This window comes from Fusarium odoratissimum (assembly GCF_000260195.1).
Source record: "Fusarium odoratissimum NRRL 54006 unplaced genomic scaffold supercont1.17, whole genome shotgun sequence".
Classification (NCBI taxonomy): domain Eukaryota; kingdom Fungi; phylum Ascomycota; class Sordariomycetes; order Hypocreales; family Nectriaceae; genus Fusarium; species Fusarium odoratissimum.
In genome coordinates this window covers 653,994-667,741 of record NW_022158703.1, presented here as the reverse complement: position 1 = coordinate 667,741, position 13,748 = coordinate 653,994, and the positions used below count along the sequence as shown (strand labels likewise).

The following is a 13,748-nucleotide window of genomic DNA, read 5'->3' as shown; positions in this document are numbered from 1 at the left end:
TAATGACAACGGTAACGACGGTCATTGGAATGCCAATTGACGTTGACGCTTAACGGCCACTGGTTATTATTCTACTGCCAAATTGGTAATCTGTTCGTCTGGCGCTTTGCCTTGTAGGAAATGACATATCGTGTCTCATTCCCCAAATCGACGTGTTCTCCCGATTGGGGTTACACCCTGCAGCCCTGCAGCGAGCCAAGTCCACTGAGAAGTGATAGCTTCGGCATTCTTTCCAGCTTTCCTTTTTGGTCAGGAACGGAAGACTTCAGATTCAGGTACGAATACAGGCGTACGTCATCCGTCTACTAGTGACGCCTCGTTCACGATGGCGTCGTGACGGGATATATTCCGCTAAGTTAGCTAAACTGCGGCACAGTGAAGCTACCAGCCGCTGGGACGAGCACCCGGCTCAACATCACCAGTCAAACTCATCGATACGATTATGCATCGTGATCCTTTCCATGTCAACGGCGCTGCCCAATGTAACCATGTCGGTAGAGACTAGAGTTCATGTCAGGAACACACTAGCCCAACCCGCTAAATTAGCTCTCGTTAACTTCCGTCCCCAAATGATGCTCAGATCACGATCTTGAAAAGCTTCCCCTTTCATCGCGATCGGGACCTGAGCGTTGGGACTCAAATCGCCATTGGACAGTAAAGATTGATCGACCAATTCCTCGGAAGCTAAGATTGGCGTTATTTCGAAAATGACGGCTCATATTGTACGGGCAGGGGAGTTAGGTAGGGATGCGATACGAAACGGAACGAAACGAAACAAAAAGCAATCGACACCCTTTGTCCGGGCGTATACTAGCCACTCAATGGAATAGGTCATTGTCTCATTCTTGCTTTTCCATCTGAGTCGTGGCTTATTACGCATTCGCGCTACCGGCAGTACTGCATCATACCTAGGTATTAGGACATGGTCCCTTCGAAAATGCAGACTCAACATCTTAACCTTGTTGACGACGAGATGGATTCTCAACCTCCGCCCATTCCGCTACGAGCGCAAACACCAAGACGACAAGTCGCGATGAAGCAAAGGTATCTCATACTCTAATTGAGCAATTGAGGAGGGAGATTGACGGTTTAGCTTTGAGACGCAGGATTTAGGCGACGGAATGGCAAACTTCGACCCAGAGCTTTTACAGGCACCGTCATCGAGAGCCTCGAGCCGAGCCATGTCGTATCGAACGCAAGAATCGCAAATATGGTCACATAAAGACAGAGATGCATCGTCAATCTCGTCCGTATACGTCCCTACACATCTTCCTGCGCTGCAAGCAAAAGGTGCTGGTATGGATCGTGATGGATTGGAGCCATTGACCGAGGAGGAATATGACCCCGCGTCCTTCGACCTTGTCGTCCCGGCGCATGCGATGGGAAAGCAGTATACCCTCGAGACACAATCCGAGCTGCTTTTCTCAGTGAAGCATCTGTCTGTCATCTTCGACGATCCTGTTCTGCAGCGCTTCACGAACTTCTTGTCTGCGTCGCGGCCGAGTTCTGTGCCGCTCTTGACATACTACCTCGACACGCTCAAGGCGATGAAGGCAATCAATTACGCCAATTCGCTGACGGGATCGCTCAAGACAATTGATGGCCATGATTTCACAGCCGATCCTGTCACTGCGACTGTCAACGAAGCATTGGCGAAGCGGGCTACCGAGGCTTTCCAAGCCATGGTGAACCATGATCTGCCTGCGTACATCACCCACACATATATCCAGACAGTCAGCATCACAATTAAGAGAAGGATAACGGACACACTGGCACCCCAATTGCGCGATCTGTCGGAAGGTCTGGCAGAGGTGTTCTGTTTGACAGACCCTTCAAGATCCGATAACCCAATTGTTTTCGCAAGTGAAGGTGAGTTACCCGTCGGCGTAACCGTGTCGCAAATGCTAACATGATCGCAGAGTTCCACCGAACGACTCAGTACGGCATGGACTATGTCCTCGGCCGCAACTGTCGCTTCCTTCAAGGCCCCAAGACGAACCCATTCAGCGTCAAGAGAATTCGCGACAAGCTCGCAGCCGGTCAAGACCACTGCGAAACATTCCTCAACTACCGTCGCGATGGATCCCCATTCATGAACTTGCTCATGGTATCTCCGCTATATGACTCTCGAGGTGTTGTCCGATACCATTTGGGTGCCCAAGTTGACGTCTCCGGTCTCGTCAAGGAATGCGCTGGGCTGGACTCACTAGAGACACTCATGGCGGATGAGAACCCCGAGAATGAGCGCTACCCTGGCGAGTCGGAGCAAAGAAAGAAGGATGAGCAGAAAGATGAGTTCCAAGAGTTGGCGGAGATGTTTGATCTTGCAGAACTCAAGACTGTTCGCGAAGCAGGTGGTGCTTTCCACCGTACACATCAGCAAGATGTTCGACAGACGGATACAGTTCCTGCGAATTGGAACAAGCCGCGCCTGGTATTCCGCGACGATGCCACCATCAATCGACGCCCTTCAGATCCCGTCCTCCATGACACAGCTATGGCTAGCTTCAGCGGCCGTCTCAGCGGTATCTACAAACACTACCTCCTCGTCCGACCCTACCCCAGTCTCCGCATCCTCTTCGCCTCGCCGTCCCTCCGCGTGCCGGGCATGCTCCAGAGTTCATTCCTCTCCCGCATCGGCGGCTCGGACCGCGTGCGCGAAACCCTCACCCAAGCCTTCGCAGGCGGCAACGGTCTCACCGCCAAGATCCGATGGCTGTCAAAGGGTGAAGTCCAGATCAAGAACCGCAACTCTCGCGCCATGGATCATTCTGCCAGTGGCGATGGTGGTCAAGCTCCTCCTGCAAACCCAGGCCGTAACCGCTGGATCCACTGTACGCCTTTGTTAGGGTCAAATGGAGCCGTTGGTGTTTGGATGGTTGTTCTTATTGATGATGAGTCGGATCAGGCTTTTATTCGAGGGTTGAGGAGAGAGGCTCCGCCTGTGCAGCCGCAGCCTGTTCAACAGCAGCCCCAGGCGTCGCATGAGCTGTATGGTGAAGATGATAAGATGAGTTTGAGTAGTTTTGCAGCTGCGCATAGGAATATCTGATGGAGGTGAAGGACCCGAGCTTGTGAGAGTAGATTTATGAGTACACGAGTATAAGCCTGTCATTTTAGGGCCATATAGTCATATTAATGATACCTTCTTTTTTCTTTCTTTTGTAAAACTGCCGTCATCTCGGTGGGGTCGTCGTTGAACTTCTCATTAATGGTCATGAAGCTCATGACCCACTACGCACCGCACCACCTTCTTGTTCCAGCGGCTTTCTATACGAGACTACGCCAGAGACCCTTCTTGACATTCCTAAACAGCTTTAGTGAATCCATTGACAGTTTTGACAGTTTATACGGCCCGGCCCGGGCGGGAGCCTAGTTAACGTTCTTCTGGAAGCTGGAATGCATGGTTTATGCTAGACAGGTATAAGCGGCGATGAGGTATGAAGGGCGTCGGCGACAGGTTCACCTTGCAACTGATTCCAACGTCAGCCTTCTTACAAATAGACAACGTCTAAAATACCGAGACTTGTCCGACATGACCTGACTTCTGATGAGATTGTTCACTACTCAGTGTCATTTACCCAATTCCGTGGCCCTCGGGGACCTCCAACTCACTATTACCTTACATAGCCATCAAATCGACTTCGGAATGTCAATCAATCATCATCGCGCCAAGTCAAACACCATCATTCTGACACGTGAGATTGCGACATATACCCCGCGGATGGTGATGGAGCCGTATGCCTAAACTGGAAAGGAGCGCCGATGATATAACGTTAGTGTAACATGCGTATTCGACAAGTATAAAAGGTTTTATACAGATGCCACCGATTCCGATTCGAAATATCCAAATACAAAAACAAAACGAACCTCACCAAGCCTTTTATCAACTCACTCAAGCATGTCTTCTTCAATCGTCTCAGAGTATGAGGCTGCGAATGAGCAGTATGCCGCAGCCTTCAACAAGGGAGACCTCGCCCTGCCTCCATCTCGGTATGTTCTCTGAATGAGACAAAATATGCAAACAACTAATCAATCGTAGTCACGTCGCTGTCATTGCCTGCATGGATGCTCGTCTCGACCCAGCTCAGGTCCTCGGGATCGAGCTCGGCTCCGCTCACGTAATCCGTAATGCTGGCGGTCGAGCTGCAGATGCTCTCCGCTCCGTCATCATTTCACAGCAGCTCCTTGGAACCCGTGAGATCGTTATCGTCCATCACGTATGTATCTCCTGTTCAATAACGGAATGATAAACTAACAAGGCTTAGACCGACTGCGGTATGCTCACCTTCTCTGATTTGGATCTCAAGACAAAGGTGCGTAAGGATCTTGGTGAAGACGTCGATCACATTGCTTTCCTCCCTTTCGGAGACCTTGAGCAGAGTGTCCGCGACGATATCGCTTTCTTGAAGAAGAGCCCTCTGGTTCTGGATGTTCCTATCACGGGCTACATCTATGATGTCAAGTCCGGCAAGATCAACAAGGTTGATGCTTAGATTCAGCTAGTGAAGTGGGATCGTTGGGAGTTAGAGTGTTAGTGGAGTGAGCTGTTTGGAGATGATACCAGATCGTGGCGTTGTGAGGCTGTGTTCAAGATGATATCAGAGAGAGTTCAGATAGTAGTTTATTATTATCTTCTTGTAAGGAGACTTGATGACCGTGATAGGGCCAAAAGATCCAAATTCAGAAAGGTAAAAGCAGCCCAGCAGGCTTGTAGTCGAAGTTCAACAAAAGGAATGTGACAAATGAGACAGTAGGTATATGATCCATGATAGATCCATCACTGGTCGACATGAAGATCTTCAATAATCTTGTCGGCGGCTGCAAGAGCGAAACAAGCAGCAGTGAGTGTAGGGTTACAAGCATTCTGGGTAGGAATGACACCGCATCCTCCAAGAACAAGGTCATTAACACCCCAGGCTTTACCGTTCTTGTTGACAACACTGTCAGCTGGCGTGCTTCCTGCGCGGTATGTGCCGCAGATATGAAGGGCGGAACCGGGAGCAAGATACTTGGGCTCTGCACCAGGAAGAAAGCCGCCAAGCTTTCTAGCCACCTCAATCATACTGAGAAAAAGGAGTTAGAGATCAGTGCTGAGCTATTTATAAACGCAGCGGAGAGGCTTACTCTGTGATCATTCGCTTGCAACGCTCATCGGCCTCCTCGTCCAAGACAAAATTGAAGGTTGGCTGTTTCAGAAGGTCAGCCAAAACACTCAACGTATGATAAGACTTGGTTCCACTCACCTGAGGCATTCCAAACTGGTCCTTTGTCTTGTTAGAGAATGTGACGTAGTTTTCTTGGTCAGGTTTCATGTAGCCAAACCAGCGCAAATCGACTACAAGGCGTTGATCGATGTTGGATGGAACCTCTCCATATCCGAAGGCATCTCGGTGAATCTGAGTGTGCCAGGGATATTTCTCGGACAGCGGGAAATAAACCTGAGGGTCTGGGTCGTTGAAAGGGAAGGGAAGGGGATCATTTCCATGACTTTCTCTGTGCGCTTTGACGACGTCTTCGCCCTCGACACTGTTGACCAATTTCCTATCAAGAACGACTTGACAGAAGGCCATCGGCTGCTCAGTCAGGTAGTGGCCCTGAGAAATGTGCCAATTAGCTCGCATTCCGGCTATACGGCAGGGAATCTTACCAAAGCTGGAAGTCTTGGCTTTAGTCCAGACTTGTGGAGAATACCAGGAGTGAGAACAGCTCCAGCACAAACAACGTACTTCTTGGCGTGGATGTAGTACTGCTGGTTCGCTTCAAGGTCATTGATCAAAGCCCAAGCAATTTGACCATCGGGATCCAGTTCCAGCTTGTCGCACTGAGTGTTGGGTCTCATGTCGAAGAACCGTTCCTCGCCCTTGTAAAAGTACTCAGGCTTAGAGAGTTCCCCAAGAATGGTAGCAGTGCAAGACCACTCGACGTATTCCTTGTTATCGTGCTTTCGCTTACAAGCCAGCGGCATGCTCTTCATCTCACGATCGGGGTAGGCCTCAGTAAGGACACGCTTAACCAGCTTCTGGCGGACAGAGTCGTCAAAAGCATCGTCGGTCTTGGTAAAGAGCTTCTCGGCCCGGCCATAGAGAGTGTTCCACTCGCCATCGCTGAAAAGGTCAGAGCGCTCGATCCCCTTGTGCTGTCGAGGAGTGCAGCATGTCCAGTGAGATCCCATACCACCGACGACACGAGTCGCAGCTGCGGCGGGAAGGTTGCCGTAGGATTTCTGGTCTGGGTTCTGGCCATTGAGGACGTAGGCCGAGTCAGTGGGTCTTTTTACTTTAGCATAGTCCCTATCATGAGAGTGCATTACCCTACCGAGGAGCCCAGGAGGCCGGTTCCATGACAGGTCGCGCCGTGTTAGTTGGCACCGAGAGTGGGTGCAGTTCTCCCTAGGCATGCTATGAGTTAAAGTCTTGCTAGAAGGTCAAGTTAATATACCTTAACAGTGCTAAATGCGATATTAGTCTTTGACAGCCCTACGATATTGGCTGGGATGAACTTACTTGGTGAACAAGCTGATATCCTTCTGAACTGCAACGCTGTTCTTCTTATGATCACCGATGCGTCGAGTTTCTCTGATTCACTGTGAGCCCCTATGTATATCTTCATGTTGAAATAACTCACTGCTGGCCGATATCGATCATCGTAACCTTGATGCCTTTCTTGACAAGTGTATGGGCGAAGGTGGCACCGATTGGGCCAGAGCCGACAATGAGAACATCAGTCTCTTCCCAACGAACGGCGTCGCTAGCAGAGCTAGGACTGGGGGTAGGCTTATGGACCATGATTGCAAAAGAGTGACTGAAAAGAATGACGAAAGGCTGTAAAGAGTATTTTGAAGAGTCTAAAGAGCTGATGTTGGTCCATAGTGAGGCTAGGAACAGCCTTCTTATAGATTTCAACTATCATCCGTCGGACTGCTTCCTTCGTGATGTTCTCCAACCAGACATAGAATATCAAGACCTACGCCCAGCTGAAAATGTGATTGAGGGGTAAGGGTCGTCACATATCCGAGGACTCCGCCGTACTGGTACTTCAAAAGACATTACAGTGAAAAGCGAGACTGTTGAGAAACCCATATCTATCTTCCCTTTGCAAGTGAATCCAATCCTTCCTATCGTCCGGGCAACTCGAGCCATTTATACAATCTTCTCCGGAAAGAAGCTCCTTGGGCAATGCCAAGGATACCGGGGGCTGGCTGAAAGGTGAAACATTACGCAAAGAAAGCTGGTGGAGATTACGGACCGAGCCAGAACATTCCGAATGGTATTTTCCCCAGGATCCTAGTGCAGGTCAGCCTGGAATTGGCATCACCTATTGGCCTAGGATACGAACCATGTATAGAGTATTGCTCGTGGTTTATCTTCATCAACTTCAGCTGTGGCGCAAAGGCTTCTGGGAGCTTGAACATCCTAGACAGACTTTACCCAACCAATACTGTATTTGAGACGTCCAGAATGATGTTGTGAGGACCAAGCGGTGGGCAAAGGGTAGGGGCCAGGTCAAGAATCTACTCTTGCAAAGGAAATCCTGGAATAAGAACTTTTGATAAAATTGGCAAGTTAAAGGAAAATTTCTTTACACAAAATTACCGTAGAGCTCATAAGACCTAACCCAGACCATTATGCCATGATCCAAATATCCTTCAAAGGAGTGATCAAAGTTGCCTCAATGTCAAATCGTAATAAAGACTATCATTAGGTTTGTTTCCGATTCTGGTAGATAGGATTGGTGGTGAATCCCAAGTTCAGACTCTGCCAATTCCACAGCATAGCAAGATCACCCAGCTCAGCCTCAGAGATTATCTGCCATCCCATCTCGAACTGGGGCTGCTCAGCAGTGAAGCTCTGCATGCTACTGGTAATATCGTCAGGCCAGGACTGCCCATTTGGCGCAGTGGGGTTCATCTGCTGAGCGTAGGCGTAGTTCTGGAACTGATGGTCCTGAACATCCTGAGGAAACGGCATTAAAGGCTGCTGACCAGCCTGCATTCTGCCAGGAACCACTGGAGGCGGGTTGTTGTAAGGTTGGTATTGGGGGAGAACATGCTGCACAGGTTGAGCCAACACCTGTACCGGAGCTGGTGCGATTTGGGCTAGCTGGGAGCTTGGCAGTCCGGCGGCTGCAGGAACAGGAATAGCACCATTACTCCCAGGTGGTTGATCGAATCGACGCTTCTTATGAGCATCAGCAGCCTGCATCCCGGCGGTCGACGGCAGTTTCTTAATCAGCCGTCGTAATACGTCATAGGGAGCTTTGGCTGTGTTAGTAGCGGTACGCAGCTTCTTCAGAGTCGCGAAGGCTCTAGTGATAGAGCCGATGACTTCTTCGCGACGTGGCACGATACCGTCTTCAGCATGAATAATGACCGAGCACAGAAGAGCCGCTGTGTCGAAGATACAGAATGGCACAAAGTGGAAGGTTGTATCTCTAGTCCATACGTACTCAAAGAACCGGTGAACAGCTTCCATGAGACGAAGGGCATAGTCAATGCCTGTCTCACGAAACTCGAGATCAATAGCAGGTGCCGTTGACTTCTTCATCGACTTGGCCATATATCCTCTGAAAGGGCCAAGAGCAATGGAGAGGGTGCAAGTATGCATGTAGTGGCGATGCAAAGCAATCCACGGCAGATCCTCGTTAGCAGGGGTATTGGGATGATCCAGAGCATACTCTGGCGGGAAAGTCTTCATGAAGCCTTCCAAGATGGCCTGGTAGTCCCGGATTTCATCAGGCTCAGTCAGAATCTTTGGTGGACCAAAGCGTTTGAATATGAGGCTGACAAGTTCGGACTGAAGCTTGAGATGCAGCATGGGAGAAGCTGGATAGTCTTCGAGGGTAAGACTTGGAAGACCGACGTCACATTCCGCGCGGTCGATGAGCATCGGACGAGCCAATAGTGATGAAACAAGCCTGTATCTAATTAGCATGCACGGAGTTCAGTTTGCAGGCAGTACCTACCAGTCCCAGGAGTCAACGATACACCATAGTCGTCTCTTCATCTCCAGCTCAAACCCTGGCAGTTGGTCTTCGGGCTTTTTATGAAGATCTGGACAGTAGTCAGCACTACGCTACTCAGCCACTGACCATCGACTTACTGATCATCTGGGCTTCTCGTACAACAGCACCCAAAACTTGCCAGCACTCTGCAAACCGCGCCTCAGCCTTGAACCAGTAGCACGAATGCAAGAGGTACTGGACTGTGTAAACATGCCCGTGGCCAACAGGGATGGCGCTGTGAAGCTCTCGAGCAGCATCGTGATACTTCTGCGTCAGTTCCTTGACAGATTCACCAACATCACTTTCGATCTTGGCTCGGAGTTGGCCATCAACATGCTGCACGGAACAAGCGCAGACCATGAGTAACAAGCAGGTCCATTGAACACCGCAAGGTCGACCTTTGGTGTAGTCATCCCACCAGCGGGCATACTCTTTGCTAAAGTAGGGTGGGTAGACGATGTAATAGTAAAAGTTGACGACATCAAGAAAGCTCTGGACCAGGGAATCTGCTAACTGTAAGATGACTATCACGCGACAGTATTGGTGGTCTTACCAACGACGTGTCTTGGTGGTAACACGTCCAAAGCTCGCTTCAATTGGGCGCTGTTCTTTGGGTCAAGCCTGTACTGCTCAGAAGGCTTTGTACTTCCTGACTGTACGATGTGAGCAAACACGCGACAGCGAAGAGGGGAAGACTTACGTCCTGATCAAGCTTTGTCAACAAATGAAGGCGACTGTATCCGATCGCTTCCAAAACATCACCAACATCCGAATCACTCTCGTCACCCTCTCCCGCCTGATCTCTCTTCCTTTTCACCTCAACAGAAGCCGACCAAGCATCGTCACCGGAGCCAACCTTGAAATCGTCCCTGAAACGGCATTGGTCGGCGACTTTTCGCTTCTGGCAGTTGTTACATGGCCATTGACGGTTACATTTCTGCTTCCGTCGATGACACTCTGTACAGGCGGAGCGTAGGAGGGCTTCTGGTTGGGCAATGGCCTCCTGAGAGGACTTCCGAGAATCATCGGGCATGGTGATGTAGGGATGAGTTGGGGTGCAGAAAAAAGGGCGGGGCATCAGATCTTGGGTTTATCTAGGTTTATGTTTAGTGATCTATGATCGACGGCTAGTCCCGATATAGTAGAGATCCGCGCCGTATAAGGGTCGAAAAGGAGGCTTCGGAGACGGAATAACGAAAACAGGTGCAATAATGTTTTTCCCTTAGGTGAGGCTTGCTATGTCTCAGTTGTTTGGTTGTACGTTAACGAGAATTCAAGGATGGACCCCTGTTTTTTGATGCAGGGGCTGAGTGAGATTGAGCGTGCAGAGAAGCAACTAGAAAAGAGGGGCAGTTGGCTTTGAGCTGTGAGCAAAACAGGACTGGCCGTCACACAAGTTAATCCACAAAATGATAACGCAGAATCAAATCGTCATTCTCATTCAATCCATTATCGTGTCCTGGAATCCTCTCCGATGTACTCTATCGGCGTTTGATTCGAACCCCGCGATCATGTTACACAAATTCAGAACATCATGGCTGGCCTGGTCCAGACGTCGTCCCATAGAACCAACCTTATCTATCTAGTTTATCCTTAGCAGCCAGAATCCAGTATCCTCTCTGTTCTCCAAATACGGCGGAGGGTCGGGATAGGTGTTTACAAAAGGCACATGCATGATATGCAGGCTCCCATCGGAAGCGCACCAGACCTGCTTACAAGATCTTCGAGCCTTCTCCAAGCCGGAGTTAACAGGTCGAATATGTTTAGTGATAGTACCGAAAACTTTCTCTGGTAGCGCAAAGGCACACTCTTTAAACTTGGGTCTGCTCTTGACAAACTGCAGCAGCTTGTTGATAAGCATATCGTGCGCCTCAGGGTTGGAGATACCACGTTGACTGTACTCCTTCTCAAACGATATGCATAGTCTCCGAAGGTTGGGGAAGCTTGTGCGTGACAACGTATCCATAACAACGCTCAGCTGATCAACATTCAGCTGGAACGGATGAAGTAGCCTGCGTATGGCGTTTGTGTGCTCATCGTGATGTCCAGCACAAGCTTCATTTTCTCTCTCAAGAGGCCACCTGATTTCGAGAGAAGTGACCGCAGCGAGCCTCTGAGGGAGCACCAGCTGCCCGATACGCGATATCATCGCTTCACCAGACATGGCAATCGTGTTGCTCGAGTACAATAAGTCAACCATCTCAGCGTAACTGCCAAGGCCAGTCAGCATTCTGTTCCGGATGTAGCATATTGCTCATTACTGACTTCTGGCGACATGAAAGCAGCCAGCTCATTACGCCAATTTTCTGGGGCTCGATATCGCCATGCTTGCAATCATCTTCCCAAAACTCCTGCTGTTCTGCTGCATTTCCTCGTGGCCTGGGCGTCTCTCCCCGATGGCAAAAGGAACCAAACCACTGCCAAGACTCGACCTTCTCGTCATCAGATGTATGCTTTTCTCGAAAGGATAAACTCATATGAACACGGCGATCACCAAAGGCCAGTCGCAGTATATCTCGTCGAATATTGGGAGGAAGCTTAAACCATGGCGACTTTTGGAAAAGCGGAACTGGTCTCTGAACCGTCTCACTAGGATCTTCATCCCGGAAGCCTAGTGGCGTCATGGCACGGGGCCGTAAATTAGGCAACAGCGGCATCTCGTTCACATGGTCTTTCCAATGAGGCAGAGAATCGTCCACCTCATCAGGCCACCAATAGCACGGCGAAGTTGGTGAAAATGTAGGTGAACTTGGTGTTTCCACCGAACTCGGCGAGGATGGAATGTCTATGTGGTAAAAATCCGACCACTGATGCGGCGAGAGATACTGTTCTTCTTCTTCTATCTGTCTCAGTGTTTCTGCTCCAGCCTGATCTCGTCCGGCGAAGGACAAGAATTGCACAGCGACAAACCTGCTTCCACCGTTTCCGGCTGCTCTGGGCCTGGGACCCGGCCCGTCTCTGAAGAATCATCCATTGTTGCTCCTTAGTGAAATGTGATGATGGAAGAGGAAAAAGAAAAATGATGACGGTTGTTGCCTGCCGCGTTTCATATGTTGATCGGAGAGCTTACGGTGCACGTGCATTATCCTGCCAATGGAAGTTACGTAATCCAACATTTATATGCAAGGCCCATAGGGTAGGTTGAGAGTCTCGATGAAATTTTGACGAGATGGAGAATGTGCAGATCATATGACCAGAAGTAAGAGGAGCTATTAAAGATGCATTGTAGATTTGGGCAGAAGATCGACAGATCATTGTTTGATGCAGTGCCCCTAACTGTATAAGTATCCGATGGGATCTCATGCATCACAGCTTCGGCTCAGGTTCTCTGGCAAGAGTCAACCAAAATACTCTTGTCTCGAATGTCAGATCATAATTACTCACTTGTACTCATTCTTCATCTCTCTAAGCTTCTCCATAACGCTAACTGGATCTGTCTCTCCAGTCGCCCTTTGGATGTCGGGATCCTATTTGGTCAGCGCTGAATTCTTACTCTTGTTGATATGAGGGCTTACATCCAGTCTCATGAATACATTATGTTGCTAAACAATAAATATCAGTCAAGTGCTTTCAATCAACCCCATAGGATTTCTGCTCGACCTTTTCATGTCCGATCGTGTACTTGCCCACTGTGACAGGGTTTGCTCCAGAGAAGCTCAGAAGCTGCTGCACTGGTTCGCTCTGTGATACAGAGATTGCGAACTCGGCATTGCTTCGAGTATACTCATGACCGGGCTGTGTTCGTCAGTCTAATTCCTATACAAGGTTGATACTGAATAGGGTAACTTACAAAGACGACCGTATCATCTGGAAGTGATGCAAGATGCTTGTTCAGCGCCACGTGCATCTCCTCTGCAGTCCCCTCAAAGAACCTCCCGCATCCTGTCATGTCTCTGTGAGCAAACTGTATTTCTCCCAGACTTTGGGCAACTAACCGCCAGTGAACAAGGTGTCGCCTGTAAAAACTGCCTTTTGATCCCCATCTTGGAAGAAGAAACAGATACTATCCTGCGTATGACATGGCGTATGTATACTAGTTATCGCGATGTTCCCAAGCTTGAAAGTCTCACCATGACTTGGAGTTTTCGTGACTCCTTCGCAGTCCTTGCCTCCGATAACGTCAAGTTTGAGGTTGATTAGTGCAGCTAGCTAAGTCTTCTCGTTAGTCCGCACAGTCGAAAGAGACACGATACGATACATACGATCTCTTCGTTACCGCCAGCGTGATCCCAATGGCTAGATGATATTAGTTCGAAGTACTGTTACACAGCGTTGACTGTCGATGACTGACTGGTGAGTGTTTACTACAGCGACAAGATTGAGTTTGTTTGACTGAATAGCAGCAATGAGAACCGGAGCAACCCTGGAGACCTTGTCAGCCGGGTTCTAAGTAAATCCAGATCAAGCGCTTACTCTCCAGGATTTGCAGGGTCTATAATCAGAGCGTCGCGACTCTCATCATCGACAACCAGATAAGCCCAGTTGTCATTGCTTCCCCACCCTGCTAAGAATCAGCGACAAGAAGGAGCAGGTAATCATTGAGCTGTCACATACACATGGGTATCGGTTGGATAAACATGTTGCACAAATGTTTGGCTTGATAAGATAAGAGATACAAGGCGATGATGTTATTTCCAAGCAATAGTTTAGTGGTCTAAGTCATTTATAGTCTCTATAATATGTGCCCCTCCTGCTGAGCTTGTGACGAAATTGCATCCATTCAGCCGAGGTAATTAGAACAAAAG

The 13,748-nt window shown here is 49.3% G+C and overlaps 6 protein-coding genes across 7 annotated transcripts; 2 read left to right on the top strand and 4 right to left on the bottom strand.

Moving 5' to 3' along the window:
* Positions 1-742: 742 nt before the first annotated feature.
* FOIG_10211 (uncharacterized protein) lies at positions 743-3,170 on the top strand. The gene is made up of 3 exons (XM_031210521.1): positions 743-1,044; positions 1,094-1,869; positions 1,920-3,170. The coding sequence occupies exons 1-3, from the start codon at positions 923-925 to the stop codon at positions 3,050-3,052; spliced, it is 2,031 nt and encodes a 676-aa protein (XP_031059999.1). The 5' UTR covers positions 743-922; the 3' UTR covers positions 3,053-3,170.
* Positions 3,171-3,643: 473 nt separating this feature from the next.
* Positions 3,644-4,658, top strand: FOIG_10210 (carbonic anhydrase). The gene is made up of 3 exons (XM_031210520.1): positions 3,644-3,993; positions 4,043-4,220; positions 4,269-4,658. Exons 1-3 carry the CDS (start codon positions 3,902-3,904, stop codon positions 4,494-4,496), a joined length of 498 nt encoding a protein of 165 aa, XP_031059998.1. The 5' UTR covers positions 3,644-3,901; the 3' UTR covers positions 4,497-4,658.
* On the bottom strand, positions 4,597-6,856 carry FOIG_10209 (uncharacterized protein). The gene is made up of 8 exons (XM_031210519.1): positions 6,628-6,856; positions 6,507-6,578; positions 6,442-6,451; positions 6,319-6,392; positions 5,651-6,272; positions 5,247-5,597; positions 5,128-5,189; positions 4,597-5,066 (listed from the first exon to the last, which is right to left on the bottom strand). The coding sequence occupies exons 1-8, from the start codon at positions 6,786-6,788 to the stop codon at positions 4,781-4,783; spliced, it is 1,638 nt and encodes a 545-aa protein (XP_031059997.1). The 5' UTR covers positions 6,789-6,856; the 3' UTR covers positions 4,597-4,780.
* Positions 6,857-7,594: 738 nt separating this feature from the next.
* On the bottom strand, positions 7,595-10,051 carry FOIG_10208 (uncharacterized protein). 2 transcript variants are annotated; one of them, XM_031210518.1, is made up of 6 exons: positions 9,860-10,051; positions 9,704-9,808; positions 9,557-9,656; positions 9,102-9,509; positions 8,965-9,052; positions 7,595-8,916 (listed from the first exon to the last, which is right to left on the bottom strand). In XM_031210518.1, exons 1-6 carry the CDS (start codon positions 10,034-10,036, stop codon positions 7,701-7,703), a joined length of 2,094 nt encoding a protein of 697 aa, XP_031059996.1. In that variant the 5' UTR covers positions 10,037-10,051; the 3' UTR covers positions 7,595-7,700. The 2 variants fall into 2 exon arrangements, with proteins under 2 accessions (XP_031059996.1, XP_031059995.1); XM_031210517.1 differs by having other exon boundaries at positions 9,704-10,051.
* A 534-nt stretch (positions 10,052-10,585) lies between these two features.
* FOIG_10207 (uncharacterized protein) lies at positions 10,586-11,977 on the bottom strand (the record flags this gene model as incomplete). The annotated part of the gene is made up of 3 exons (XM_031210516.1): positions 10,586-11,213; positions 11,269-11,842; positions 11,914-11,977. The coding sequence occupies 3 exons, from the start codon at positions 11,975-11,977 to the stop codon at positions 10,586-10,588; spliced, it is 1,266 nt and encodes a 421-aa protein (XP_031059994.1).
* Positions 11,978-12,309: 332 nt separating this feature from the next.
* Positions 12,310-13,582, bottom strand: FOIG_10206 (hydroxyacylglutathione hydrolase; the record flags this gene model as incomplete). Its single annotated transcript, XM_031210515.1, has 10 exons — positions 12,310-12,331; positions 12,388-12,470; positions 12,519-12,545; positions 12,604-12,738; positions 12,794-12,885; positions 12,939-13,152; positions 13,206-13,239; positions 13,295-13,366; positions 13,417-13,504; positions 13,558-13,582. The coding sequence occupies 10 exons, from the start codon at positions 13,580-13,582 to the stop codon at positions 12,310-12,312; spliced, it is 792 nt and encodes a 263-aa protein (XP_031059993.1).
* Positions 13,583-13,748: the final 166 nt, after the last annotated feature.

What these genes read in the sequence shown, in the direction of transcription:
- FOIG_10208 (XM_031210517.1), bottom strand. Translation starts at nt 10,036, where the DNA reads ATGCCCGATGATTCTCGGAAGTCCTCTCAGGAGGCCATTGCCCAACCA. An exon ending in ACGAGAAGCCCAGATGATCA is followed by an intron (nt 9,053 to 9,101) that starts GTAAGTCGATGG and finishes ACTACTGTCCAG; the next exon opens with ATCTTCATAAAAAGCCCGAA. An exon ending in ATCGTTGACTCCTGGGACTG is followed by an intron (nt 8,917 to 8,964) that starts GTAGGTACTGCC and finishes AATTAGATACAG; the next exon opens with GCTTGTTTCATCACTATTGG.
- FOIG_10209 (XM_031210519.1), bottom strand. Translation starts at nt 6,788, where the DNA reads ATGGTCCATAAGCCTACCCCCAGTCCTAGCTCTGCTAGCGACGCCGTT. An exon ending in CCGGCCTCCTGGGCTCCTCG is followed by an intron (nt 6,273 to 6,318) that starts GTAGGGTAATGC and finishes TAAAGTAAAAAG; the next exon opens with ACCCACTGACTCGGCCTACG. An exon ending in AGCCAAGACTTCCAGCTTTG is followed by an intron (nt 5,598 to 5,650) that starts GTAAGATTCCCT and finishes CACATTTCTCAG; the next exon opens with GGCCACTACCTGACTGAGCA.
- FOIG_10210 (XM_031210520.1), top strand. Translation starts at nt 3,902, where the DNA reads ATGTCTTCTTCAATCGTCTCAGAGTATGAGGCTGCGAATGAGCAGTAT. An exon ending in CTCGCCCTGCCTCCATCTCG is followed by an intron (nt 3,994 to 4,042) that starts GTATGTTCTCTG and finishes AATCAATCGTAG; the next exon opens with TCACGTCGCTGTCATTGCCT. An exon ending in AGATCGTTATCGTCCATCAC is followed by an intron (nt 4,221 to 4,268) that starts GTATGTATCTCC and finishes AACAAGGCTTAG; the next exon opens with ACCGACTGCGGTATGCTCAC.
- FOIG_10211 (XM_031210521.1), top strand. Translation starts at nt 923, where the DNA reads ATGGTCCCTTCGAAAATGCAGACTCAACATCTTAACCTTGTTGACGAC. An exon ending in CAAGTCGCGATGAAGCAAAG is followed by an intron (nt 1,045 to 1,093) that starts GTATCTCATACT and finishes TTGACGGTTTAG; the next exon opens with CTTTGAGACGCAGGATTTAG. An exon ending in AATTGTTTTCGCAAGTGAAG is followed by an intron (nt 1,870 to 1,919) that starts GTGAGTTACCCG and finishes ACATGATCGCAG; the next exon opens with AGTTCCACCGAACGACTCAG.